Source organism: Apaloderma vittatum, unplaced genomic scaffold, assembly GCF_000703405.1.
Source record: "Apaloderma vittatum isolate BGI_N311 unplaced genomic scaffold, ASM70340v1 scaffold21232, whole genome shotgun sequence".
Taxonomy (NCBI): domain Eukaryota; kingdom Metazoa; phylum Chordata; class Aves; order Trogoniformes; family Trogonidae; genus Apaloderma; species Apaloderma vittatum.
Window position 1 is genome coordinate 688 of NW_009702165.1, and position 13668 is coordinate 14355.

At 43.1% G+C, this 13668-nt stretch overlaps 1 protein-coding gene across 1 annotated transcript; it reads left to right on the forward strand.

Moving 5' to 3' along the window:
• The first annotated feature begins 404 nt into the window (after nt 1–404).
• Nucleotides 405–10734, forward strand: SAMD13 (sterile alpha motif domain containing 13). Its single transcript, XM_009879455.1, has 3 exons — nt 405–491; nt 4154–4265; nt 9563–10734. The coding sequence occupies exons 1-3, from the start codon at nt 439–441 to the stop codon at nt 9704–9706; spliced, it is 309 nt and encodes a 102-aa protein (XP_009877757.1). The 5' UTR covers nt 405–438; the 3' UTR covers nt 9707–10734.
• The last annotated feature ends 2934 nt before the right edge of the window (nt 10735–13668 follow it).

Consider the following 13668-nt stretch of genomic DNA (forward strand, 5'->3'; position numbering starts at 1 on the left):
CAATGCGTCTCTTTGGATCGTCTGTATAGCAGGGTGACTGGAGACGTGACAAGATCCCTTGACACCTAGCTATGATATTTCAGGTCACGCTCTATGTGAATGAATACGCGGTCTGATGAAAATTTTATTAGCTTCAGAAAGGAACAAATGTAAAATTACCATCCTTGATTTTCAGGCATGAAATGTCTCTTGTGTTTAAAGTATAAGTCAACTTTTCTTAGGTCATTAGCTTTTACCTGCTTTGCCAGGCTTCTGAGGTGTCCTGGTTTGCAGTCTTTGACAGCATCTTTGCTCTCAGGTGGAAGCATGGTTGTATTCCTGTAGAATGCATGTTTCTGTTATCATTATGTTGCTGTTTTCATGCTACCAGTAATTAAACACAGCTTTTTTCCCCTCTATTGATCAGTTGCTGAAGTAAAAGAAATCTCTATCCTCCCCATGCTAACTGTTGACATGGAAAACAAGGAAAATGGCTCTCTGGATGTCAAAAAGTAAGTGAATCCATAGTGGTCAGTTTATGTAAAGAGCATATGGATTTGGGTTGTAGTTTTCCTTTGACTTAATGCGGTTGACAATAGTAGGCACCTCCATCTTTGCTCGGTTCAAACCTTCCTCGCTCTCTAATTACTTTTGTTGTATTTCAGCTTGGAAGTAGAAGAGTCTCGGGCACTAAATTGGTTAAAAGCGATATGTGGGAGGACTGTATAGCAGTGGAGAGTTGTAGGAGGTACTAACTTAAGTTAGGGATATACCTGTGTCCATTGATTTCTTCCCTCAGCCACAGAGTAAAGCAAGTGGTAGCACTGTAGCCAATGCTCTTACCTCTGCTCACCTCTCTGCTAGTGGCTTCTGCAGAACTGATGCCTGATGGAGAGAAGTGTCGTACGTGGAACTCTCCTCTGTGTCTCCTTCAGAGACATACACCTTCTCTGCTGAGTGCTCAGCTGGTTAGAACTGAGAATAGTAGCAGCAGCGTATGTTTTTGGTGTCAGTTCTCTTCTGGAACAGATGTTTTAAGTTGTTTGCTGGAAAAGCCCTGAACTGCTGGGTTTTTACTTCAGACCTGGGACGGGAAGAAGACAGAGGCATAATGTGCACCACTTTACAGTTTTCTTTAGCGTGGTAGACTGCAGGCTAAGGGATAGGAGCTGTTCTGAAGGCGTTTCTGTATGCTCGAAGGTCAGCGGTTCTTAGATGTGGACTATCAATTCTGAATGAAGTTATGATCTGAGAAGTGGAATTCTGTGTGGAAAAAAAAATGGCCTTGCTGCTTTAGGGTTAGAGAAGCCGTGCTGAGATAGGTATGTACGTATCTCTATATATTTACAAACCCCCTCCAAAACAAAAAAGCCCTGAACACAACACAAACAACAAACCGCAAAGAAAGGTACTAGCGAGAGTTCTTAGCCTGTCCTCTCAAACTACAGCATTTCTGCAAAGCTGCACATTATTCTTCTCCTTCAGATCTTTTTTCCATAAGCCTTCCAAGAAAACTTGACAATGCTTAGGCTGCCAGGCACTGGAGCGATATAAATAATGACAATAACAGCATAACAACCACAAAATAACAGTAGTGATAATGGTCACTTCAGGATGCTGCTAAGACACCTGATACCGACACAACACCAGAAGGTCTGATGGCAGCCGTTACAATCAGCGTACTCCGCCTTCACTCGAGACATTGGTTACACCACACCAGCCTAAAATGCAGTCTCGTGTTCAGTGACCACGAATAGCTTATATCATATATGTCCTTCAGCTGCCCGTCTTGCTTCCACAGTGAGGAGGACTCTGTGGTGGGAGGAGAAGGAGGGCACTCAAAGCAAGGACAGGCTACGTTCAATCGTTTTTGCCTGAGGCTTAGATGATAAAGGCTCAACGACTAATATTGACGGTGGCTTTTTAGAACTGGTGATTGTAATTAAACTGATCAGAAGCTGTGGTTTCTAAATGAATGTCTACAGTACGTACATGCACATATCTACAAAGGGAGTGTTTGGCACTTTGCTGAAGTGGTTATAAATAGCTCGGATAAAATCTGATTGTTCGCAGCTTTATCCTTTCAAGCCTTACTGCTTCTGCCACATGATGGCAATAAAGGCGCAGGGACAGTGGTGAAAACCAGGCGAGCTTCAGCTTTATTCAGTATCGGTGTATCTAGTGTCTTATTACAAAGCCTAAAATGCGAGTCCACTTAAGATGTACAGCATCCAGGGTGGCTGGCATAAGCCAGCGTATGGCTAAGCCATGGCTATTCTGTTATTTCCTTTTCTCGTCTCAAAATAGAGCCATGTGCAGCAGCAGGGCAAGGAGGAGACTGGTAGAAGTCTAGAAACCAAACGAGCATCTGCGTAGGTTAAAATCTAGCCAGCCTCCAGCAGTCTGCCACGTGCCTTTGAGTCCTCTGCAGCTGTAGTTGTGGAAATTGGCTCCACTTGAGGTTCATCGTGATGCTGTTCCTTGAGGCAGGAATTTGCAATTATTTCCTGTGACTAGTTAATGACTATGATAGAGAAGTCAGTGCAGTTGAGCTTGGGATGGGGCTGGACCAAGCTGTAGTTCCCTAGTGGTGAAGGAAGAGCTACTTGAAGAACTAACACACTTAAGCTGAAACAAAAAACTGTGGGAAGGAGGGTTTGACACCATATTTACCTTGAAATTAAAGTGCTTTTGGAAGTAAGCAAAATACAGTTAGGAGGTATTTTTAGAGATTGAGTCTTTTATTTGCCATTTAGAAAGAATTAAATTCAATAACTTTAAAATTATTTTTTTAAATACTCAATGGTTGGGGTTTTGTTAGTTTATTTTTAATTTTAAGTAGATGAGTCATTGAAAGTGTGATAGTCTATGTCTTAGGAAATACGCAAAGATTTGAATATTTTTCAAATGCTACTTGTAGAGATATGTCTAGGTTTTGTGTTGTGCTTTTCACATTTTACTTCTTGAGCCTCAGAGTGTGCTCAACACCAGAAATCTTAATTGAAAGGCGTTCTTTGATTATTTTTCTTTAATTTTATTTATCTGTAGCTCTGATAAGGCCATATAGTCTCAATTTCAGTTTTGCTGAGTGTTGCCTTTCTGTGTAATGACAACCAGTGAAGCGATTCGTGAAGTAAGTCATTACTTGATGAGCAGAAGTATGAAACTCTGGCCCTTTGCTCGTTGCTCTGAGATACAGGTATATGCCATGTGATAAGTGAAAGGAGCTGCTTTTAGAAGGCCAAGAGCAGCATATGGTGATATCCAGGTTGCAGTGTGAGTCCCTGGGGCCGGAATTTTATCTCTAAGCTTCAGGAGCCAACATGGACAGGGATCTGTACATTTTGGATATTTCTTCATTAGCATTTTGGTTAAGTGTGCAGAACAGTGGAAAATGTATGGCATGAGCAGTGGGATGTCGGCTTGGAGAAACACATTAAAGACGTTCTTTCGGTATCTTGCTCTTCATCCTCCTACCTTGTTATGGGAAAAGCAATCAAGCTTACTGTGTGTCTTTTTTTTTACCAAGAACTTGCAGGTACACAACGGTTCTCTGTGGTAGGGTGATGGCGGTTTGAGAATAAGAAATGTGGGATGAGGATATAAATATGAATCGTTGTTTGTTTTGACTACTGTCCAAACCCGATTTTTTGGGAGTTTATATATTGAGCAATTAGTGCAATCATTGGTACCTCTCTGGGTTTTTTTTGTTTTACAAGGTGAAGGTGGTTTCCCATAGTTTCTACCTATGTCACAAGGAAGCATAGTTTCACCTGGGAAAAGAATAATCCACACACTGCAAATCTTTATAAGTACTTGGGAGCTGAAAATAGGCAGCAGTCCTGAAATACAGGGATTTGGTACCTCAGTCATGGTTGGCTTTGTTCTCCAACTGCAAAAGCAGTACTCTGACGGGAAAAGATCCTGACTGATTACCTTTGGCTGATGTGAACATTCATGTGCTTTCTTCTTTTCTGAAGGGAGAGGTACCTTGGTTTTCTCCAGCGTTAAGCCTTTGAAATGGAGGAGAACAGGAGTGACTGTTCCGTATCAAGGTGGGGGAGGCGCGACAAAGGGTTCTTCTCCTGGAGGAACAAGGGAAGAAGGGGATGTACACAGCAGCAGACACTTCGCACGTGTTTAGTGATTACTCGTCTGGATTTTTACTTTGCAGTTCAGTAGAGAATGGGAGACCTCCAGATCCTGCTGACTGGGCTGTTGTTGATGTTGTGAATTATTTCAGAACAGCTGGATTTGAAGAACAAGCCAATGCCTTTCAAGAACAGGTAAATCTGTTAGGAAACACCTTTTGACTGCCACCAGTTTATCACACTGCACGTTTTTAACATTGACCTATTACATACTCTTAAATGAGTGTGAGAATCCCACATTAATGGGGGGATTTGAGCGTATTATTGGGTTAACATCCATGGATCTGTGCTCTTTGAGTAATAATATTGTTCTACAAGGTGTGGATAACAGGTTGGAGTTTGTTTAAGGCAGTCATCGGAAAGGTCGGGATTCTAAACACATTTTCCGGCTTGGACTTCGTCTCCCTATACAACCCGCTCAGTTTCACTGTCTTGTTATTTAAACTGGGAATGGCAATTTCCTTTTCCTTTAGTGTATTGTGCAGATGCATTAATGAGTATTTATAAAATCCAGGGGTCCTCAGAAGTAAGTTGCCTTTGAAGAACTAGAATGAAAAAGAGGCTACTCCATTGCATTGAACTTGGCAGTGCAAGTGAACAAGAAAGGACAACGAAGCAGAAGAGTCTTTTTAGGCACGAAGTCACCATGTTTGTAAGATTCAGTCTGAGAAAGAGTTTGGGTCTTCATTCCTGGGCCTTGCAACTGCTGACGCTAATGGATGGCTTCTTCTGGTGGATTTGATCGGCAGTGAGCTTAACAGCTCTATGGCCCCCCTGTAACTCACCCAGCAGCACCCTAGTGAGGTGTATTGCTGGGGAAGGATAAAGAAGTTGGCTTACACTTGGCCTGCAGCCCACTCTGTTCCACAGAGGAGGAACTTGCATGTCCTGATGGTCAGTTCAGCACCTTCCCTCCTAAGCCTATCGATTTGCATGCAGCTACCAGGAAATTAGTTACCAACACTAGTACTGAGTTATCGGAATAGGTGGCTTGACCTACCAGGGCACTGGGCTAGTGCAAGTTATTGGCAGCTTTGCAGAGAAACTGTCCATCTAACATGGAATAACACCACTGTTGGTCAGGCCAACCTTGCTGACCTTCAGCACCTGGACAGTGAGATCCCATCTGCTTCAAGTGATGGGTATAACGGTGTCTAAACGTAGCTCTTTGTTCTTGGGGGTGAAAAGCCTGATGTTGGGTAATTCTCTGGCAGGCTGCAGGGGGAGACTGCTTCTGCAGCTGCTACAAAGTTTGCAGAATTTGAAATGGGCCAACGGCAAAAGAAAAAAAATGTTTAAGTGTATCTATTCCTTAATACCAGAATCCATGGCTCCTCAACAGCCCTGGAAACATGGCTTAAAACCCACACAGGCAAAGTAATTGCTGCCTCTGGGGTTTTTTTCCTTATACTGACAGATACCTCTGACTTTCATCAAATATCTTAACCTCTCTGCACCTCAGATGGCTTGTCAATAACACTGCAGTAATTGCTACTGATCTTGCAGCAGCAAGGTGAGGCTAACTCATGAGTTTTGGCAAAGCAATTTGCAACAGCCTGATAGAAAGTACCATAGAAGCAGAGTGTAAAGGTTTTATTAGTGTTCTGCAGTGAGGGCAAGTGGCTTCAGGAGGATAGCTGAAGTAAGCTGCTTTTTAGCAGTGTGTTGCCAGGGCTCTGCTAGGTTAGCCACAGATAGAAACATTGCTGGGATTCTGCTGCCAGCTTCACTTTATGCCAAAGCCTTAGAGAGAGAGGGGGCTGACAGCCGCCACCAGGATGCAGCCAGGAGGTGTGGGACAGACACTCACAGCAGAAGTCCCTGCCACTTCCTTCCCCTTCCATTCCCTCAGCAGCATGAGGAGCAGCCGGCGCTTGGCTCTCCGTACCACCTCTGCCAGTTCATTCTGTGTCAGCACCAGGAACAACACTGTCCCTAACATCTTACTAGTGGTGCTCTGTTTCCTCTGTACTATTTACCAGCCATTAACTTTAACTCTGTATGCTTATGGTGTTTGTTATCACAGTCTCCCAGAGCATCCAGGTATGGCAGTGCAGTTGGGTTTACTTTGAACCCTTTGCCATCCTCTGCCTATGGAGTCACCAGGCGTGCAGCTGAAGCTCTGGCCAACTCTGGTTTTCTCTGCCGTTTTTACTGCAACTTGCGTGAGCCCCAGAAACCTAAACTAGTTTGATCTGTGACCTGAAGAGGTGATGGAAGGGGAGTGAGGTTGTAAATGGTAAAGTGTTCTGGTTTACCTACAACACTGGGAAATTGTTTTCCACTGAACTGCTTCAGTAGGGGTAGCACAACTGTTTCCTTACAAAATATCTACAGCCTACAATGTAATCATGAGCTCTGTTATTACAGGCAGCTTTTACACAACAGTAACTGAGTCCACGCTTCCTTTTGATGAATCTGAATACACCTGGGCTCACCCAAAGCAAGTGACTCAGAATTTTTAAGACTTAAATTTTTCTTTCAACTTTTTGAGGAAAATAAGAAGACATTTTAAGGAGTGCGGAATGATACGTTTTAGAACTGTATTGTAAGTGCTGGGAAGAAATGGTGATTGTATGATGATTATACATTATTCATTCTTTTGGAGTCCCACTGGTGTCAGCAAGTCAAAAGAGCTCACTGACGAAAACAGACTCAGCTGAAAGCTGTTGCCCAGTGACGAAAACACATAACATCAGCAAGCAAATCAGACAAGCCAAGAAGTTGGGGCACAGGATAACTAAAGAGAGAGGCCGGGTGAGGGTGTGAATGCCTTTGAAGGGCTGCTGCCTGCCGGCAGGTGGCTGAGCTTTCTCTAGGAGCCCTGGCGGCACCGGGGCTGTGGCTCACCCAGAGACCGAAGCTGTTAGCTGTGTCTGGGGACAGGCCAGCGCTGTGCCTCACCTTCGTTATCACCCGTGTGCCTTCTTAACCATTCGTGTCGCAATAACCGGACGAGCCCCAGTAACACAGCGGTAGTTTGCTGACCTCGCTGCGATGCTTTACCTGCAGGGCCGCGGGGGTTTGACGCTAGCTCGCGTCCACTGCTGCTTTCTAGCAGAGCCGTGGCATGGAAGAGATGCTGAGCTGTCTGCCGTGCTGTTGTGATAGCGGTGCTACAAAACCTTGCAGTTCTGAGGCACTTGGAGAAAGAGAAGAAAGAATGCTGGTAGGACTTGAAGCTTCCCTGGCCCACTGGCTACCTGCTGAAGACAGTGCGCCGTTGCTGCCCAGGTTGTTCTGGCACCGTGGGGAGTCACTGTTAGCTCCAGTGGTGTGGAAGGGTGCCTCTGCAGATGACATTAGAAAGGCATACCGACAGCTGGAATTGATTCTGCGCCTTGAAAAAAATCCAGAAAATAGAGAAGCAGCAGAGAAGAAATTCAGAGAAGTTGCCAAAGCATAGAAAGTCTTACCTGGTGCCAGAAAACAGGAATGACTCACAAATCTACAGAAGCAGGTTTAAGTGGAAAACTAAAAAGAAGTGGAAGAGGTAAAGTTTACAGTACACATAAAGATATAAAGCACTTGAATTCTGAATACATAATCACTGATTTCTACCCAGGTATGTTTAGAAAATCAGTTTTCTATTCAATGAAAGCCTTAATAGTTGCCAGCATTTCTAGAATCCATGGGTAGCCCTGTGGCAGAGGAAGGGAAAGGAATAGATGATTTTTTCCTATTCTTGGAGTTTCTCCTGTTCCAGGTACTGGATTTGCTTCAGTTGGATCCTACCGAGCTGGGGACTGTTCTTCCTCCATAGCATCGTTGAATGGCAGCACAAAAGGCACCTTCAGATCGGTCGTAGCAATGAGCACAATACTCGCTGGTGTCAAAATTCCCACAGAAAGAATTGAGAAGAATGGCAAAGAGAGGCTAGAAACTGGTTTTAACCATTAACATTCTCAGCAGTAATTGGAAAGAGGCACCTGCTATAACTGGGTAAAAAGTTATTGGAAACTTTTTTTCTTTTAGAAGTACTGTTACACTGTGCTCCTCTGAGGGATTAGCAGTCGTATCTCAGGGAAATTTTAAAGAAATTCTGCTTTCAGTGGATCTTTGACTATGTTGTGGTTTGTCCATGTATTTCGTATTTATAAACTTGGTAAAATCAAGAGAGAAATCAGTCTGGACAAATTTTTGCTCAACTCTAATGTAAGCCTTCCTCTTTTCACGCTGAGTTTTAATCAAGGACAGGATCTATGATATTTCCGAGACAACATTTTATATTTCCAAGGAAGACGCAGCAGTGGGATAAACTGATCTGGGATGTTTGCAGTATTTATAAAAATACAAAATGTTGACAGTGTGTTACCAACATAACATATAATAATATGTGCAAACGTATTGGTTATTGATAAAAAATTCAGCATTTAAAAGTGGGTTTGGTGGTGTTTTTTGGGTTTTTTTATTAAAAGTAAAAAAGAATGCAACAGCAGAGCGAAGTACAGTGCAGGAGAATGCCATCAGTCGATATATTTCTTTGGGCTGTCACAGGTCTGGAGGTCTGGCTGTGTTCTGAACTGTAGCTCCCGGTTCCCAAGTAGCGCAGAGTGACTGAGCTGTAAGACTGTGTAGAGAAAAGGATGGTCCCATGTCTAAAACAGGGATAGGACTTGAGAGATGAGGATTCTTTCTCTTCCGTTTTGACCTTTGAATCATTTACAGGTGGGTTTCGAACATACTACAAGGTTTTGAGGTGAAAAAAAATCCAAAGCCTGCAGGATTCCTAATCCAAATAGAAGGCAAAGTTTGAGAGCAAGGAAACATAACTGTGATTTAAAAGTGGGAATTTTAAGCAGGAACAGTAGGAGTTTTTGAGACCTAAGCTGGGAAGTTGCTACTTCCGTTGCTTCTTCTGTTGTAAGTGGAGAAAGAGAAGTTCCTTCAGAGTGTTATGCTCCTCATTAGGCCCGTCTAAAATTTGTGACTGCAGGGCTCCCTTATGGGTTTGTTCGGGTTTTTTTACGCCCACCCCCTACAGGATACATGGGAAGGTTGGTCTTTTAAAGAAGGCACCTGAAGTTATTAGCAAATCCTGACTAGTCCAAACTTGCATATCACTATCAATGGTAACTCTTCTGAAATGCATTTCCTAAGCCGCCTTTTTAAGAGTATTCTTCCTTAATGCCTGATAATTAGGCCATCTGCACATGTACCTATTAATTTGAAACAGCTTTACAAGGAGGGAATTTTGAAATTAGGCTCATTTGAGTTTTGTGCTTGACTAAATAGTTTTTGTGCCTTAGTCAGCACAGGTGAGCACTTGAAAAGCAGACAGCAGAGTTTAACAGCTAGAAACAGTTCCAAGCAAATACAGGCTACTGCTTTGCTCACTGATCCTCTGTAGTAGTCTTCCATGTGTTGCACAACTGTTCTCATCTGTTAGATTTGTACATTTGTCTTTATCAACTCTTTAATTCTTCTTATAGGAAATTGATGGCAAATCATTACTGTTGATGACAAGAAATGATGTACTGACTGGACTTTCATTAAAACTGGGGCCTGCGCTGAAAATCTATGAATATCACGTAAAACCTCTACAGACACAACATCTAAAGAACAACTCTTTATAGCGTATCGTCTAATTGGGGTCATGTTGTGCCTCAAAGAGTAAATAAGCAATTTGGTTTCATGTGATGGAACTTTGTAAAGAGAGAATATATCTATTAAGAATTTAAACCAAATGACAATATATATCCTATTGGATAGAGTTGGCAATATACTACATACTGAGTCTGAACTGAGAGAGGTGGTGTGTATTTTTTAGATAGTACATAATGATTTTCTCTTTTAGGAAGTGTCAGTGGGCATGTTGAGATAGCTACAGCACTGTGTCCAGAACAAAAGGCAGGTATGTCATTCTCATTTTTGAGCCAGACATGTTCTTGATTTCGTGAATTACGATACCACCCCACCCTCCTCCCCCTCAAATAAAGTTTACCTGCATCTTTGGGAGAGAGAAACCAATTGAAGTAGGTTTTGGTTTATACCGAAGACCTACTAAAATTATTACCGCTTGTAATTTTAGGATGGGGCACTTGCCAACTCACCCTTTTTTGCAGAGGGTCCTATTTTGACCTTATTAAGGTTTACTCGTGGTATGCTGCAATGTTTAAAGCTGTACATACAACTAACATAACCCCTTCGGTAGCAGAAGGCGTTGCTGACAGGTGAAACTGGGTTGTGTATTTTTTTGCTGTCCTTTAAATTTTCAGCTTGTTTTCACCTGTTTTTAATAGTAGTTCTATGTAAAGTATGGTTGTTTTTTAGAAGTTTCTGTTGCTTTGCAAAACAAAAAAAGCTTCATTTTACTCCTTTCTTAATTTATGATAACTTGTTTTCAGACATTTTTTGTATGCAGAAATTTGTAAAAGGAGTAAAATTCTGCACATTTTTAATATTGTCTGTCATTGGTGGTGTAATGGTTGATTTATTAGTTTTTTTAAATGCTTAACAGTTTGAATACTTGTTTTAAAAACTGAAAGAAGCTGTCTCATCACCATACATCTCTGTTAAAAGAGAGTCTTGTTCAATCTGTTTGTACCAGTTCTCTATTTGATAGGTTGCTTGCTATATCCCAATAAAGCATTGCTTATGTTTGGATTTTTACTTTACAGATCTTTACTTTCTCTGTTTCTTTGTTGTGGTATATTGGAGCTCCTGTTATCCTTTATTTTCCCATTAAAAAGATACCAAAACTTACTAAATATTCTATGTCCTTGTGATTACTTTTAACACTACCTACCAAGATATTTTAAAATGGCATTATTTTTGATTTTTCTTATCTAGTGTTGTATACTGCTGAAGGAGGAGCCCTGGTCATGGTTTGCCAGTAACATCTGTACTTCTCTTGTGCCTTTCCAGAGCTGTCAGTGGTGCGGAGGGGCCGTGCTGGCGCTGGCACAGCGGGGTGACTTACCCCAGAACGCCTGGAACGTGGCCCACAGGTGGTGCTGAGCACTCTCTGGGCTCCCCACCTTCTCTGGCCCAGAGAGCTTTGGGATGACTCCTGGAATTGGGATGTGGGGTTGCCTCAGCGAGGCTGAACAAAGGAACCGGGAAGCAGAAAATAAGCAGGAGAGCGTGGTAGAAGTGGAAACTGTGGGAGAGGAAATGGTGAGGGTGTGCAGCTGAGAAGGGAGAAGGCGAGAGAGCATGGTGCCTTCTGCCGAGTGAGGACAGGATTCAGAGGGAGGAAGAAGCTCTTGTAATCTTCTGCCTTCACTTGTGACTTGGCCAAGTGAGAGGTGGCTGTTGATGGCACGGCGCTAGGGCAGTTGCTTATGGCTTCTGGTGTTGAGATTTGAGAAGGGATAGAGCTGTGTTAATAGCTCTGCTGAAGGTAAAGCTCACAGTATGTGGTAAAATACGTAAACTACACACAGCAGCGTGCTTGCTCATACGCTGTGTAACCTTCATGTTGTACTACATGCCTACCTGGAATCCGAGACACATGGTAGAAGGTGGAGATGTAGTCACCGTTTCTCTTTCTGTCCCTCATACTGCAGTCACTTCAGGTATTGGTCTGTTAGCAACAGGTCTGTAAGTCACAGTCTGAATTCTGCTTATGATTTTATTTATAATTTGGTAGTGTCCAGAGAGTATTGTCTTTGCCTTGGGGAGTTTTCAGGTACAGGGAGAGACTAATTACAGGCTGCAATTGAAAAATTGTCCATGAAACGCCCAGGTATTTTAATATAGAATTAGCTATGTTTGTGAAAAGGATTATGTGAAGCAGCTGCACGTAGCAGTCTGTACATGCCTACCAGCTCTGTATTTGTAGAATTATTGTTGGGAGGAGAATATGTAATACTGTGTTACTGAAGGACGAATTGAATATTCTCTTCTTCTCCATTTGCGTGTTTGGCGTGGGATTCACACATTTTGTGGATCTATGGATGACACAGGATTAAAAGTAAAACATACTTATTCCACGAGGGAGTCAAAATCTCCCCTGTGCAGCCATGAGCACATGTGGTGATTACTGAGCGCCATTCTTTATTTAAATACGTTTTAAAGAGTCAATGAATTGCATTCAGAAACATCCAGATTGTATTCCCCTTTTGGTCAGCACTGCTAACTGGTTCATACAAGTAGAGGCCTAACAAAAAGCTCACTGCAAGCGTGAAAGGGAATTTGGAGGATAGTGCTCAGAATTGTAATAATTTTTTTTTTGCTGTGCATGTTCTTTATCGTAGTTTCCTGCTGTTCTCTGAGCTTTCTAATGCTGCTGTTCTCTTTGTACAGGTGACCATTCTGGTTTTGTCCGTTACATTCTCCTTGATGTTTCTGGGAGAACAAAAAATCTTTTTAGAAGAGGCTGGAGGGTTTGAAAGAGGAAGGCAAAGCCAGATTATTTTTAGCTACCATTCCCCTTGCAGAAAACACAGCTGCTGTTGAGATGAGGAAGTGACTGCTGGGCATTACTGGATACCGTGTCAATACTGCAGTTCTGAGACTCGGAGAGCTGTGCAGGAATCCAGCTTGTAGCACGCCCTTAACGTGCCTGCAGCTACAAGAGTCCCTCTTCCTCGGGAGCCCTCCCTGTGCTTTGGGTGGTGGTCAAGCTGCCAGGTGTGCGACTGTTCGGCTGGTGCTGGGAGTGAGGGTGACAACAGTCTCTGTGCTGCAGGTCTCCTTGCGCTCACGCTGAACTGGCAATTTAGAGAGCGGCTTCCTTCTTTCAGAGGCAGCTCTAAGGAGCAAAGCAGCAGTCAGCTCCCCTGCCCTGCTGCTGGTCAGCAAAGAACGGGCAGATGTACTGCAGGCAAGGTCCTTCTCTTCCCTCTCCCTCCTCTTCCCTCTCCCTCCTCTTGCTCTTTTCATAATACCACCAGGGTACATCTATCAGAATCTTTCATAGCAATTTGAAAAATTACTTGAAAGCATTACAGTATGCCTTTCTTGGTATGATGGTTGTGAAATATAGTGATATTGTTCATCTGCTCTGATGTTTGCTCTCCTCTCAAGCTGCAAATACACCACGCATAGCGTGTTCCCTTGGCATGCTAATGCAGTGCCAAGTACCACACACAAAGCGCATATAAGGCAACTGTCAACAAAATGTGGAGGCTGTGGCTGTGCTTGTCCACCAAGGTCACTTTCTCAATCCAGAGAAAATCGTTCTGTCTGCTTGCTGATATCTCTCATCCCTATTACTGTTCCCTTTAAAACAGTTTGCTCTAATGTGCTGCTCCTTATCAATTTGTGATGTTCCTTTGGATCCCAGATGTGCCTTCAGCTTACTCGCAGAATAACATTAGCTGGTAGATGCTGTAAATTTGGGGAATGCAAGTGTAACCTTAAACACCTGGAGAGCCCAAGGGGAGCACCATGAAGACTGTAAGTGGCCCTTGGTCTCCGTGTGAGAGTTTTGTCACTACTGAAGGCTCCTGGTGAGTGCTGGAGACCACCGTTGTGTGTATATGCTGCAGTCGTGAGCATCTTTGTTACAGGAACAGTCAGCAGTTATAACTGCTGTGTCATCAGCTCATCTGCTGAGAAGGCAGCAACACATGCCTTGGCACTGGCAGGC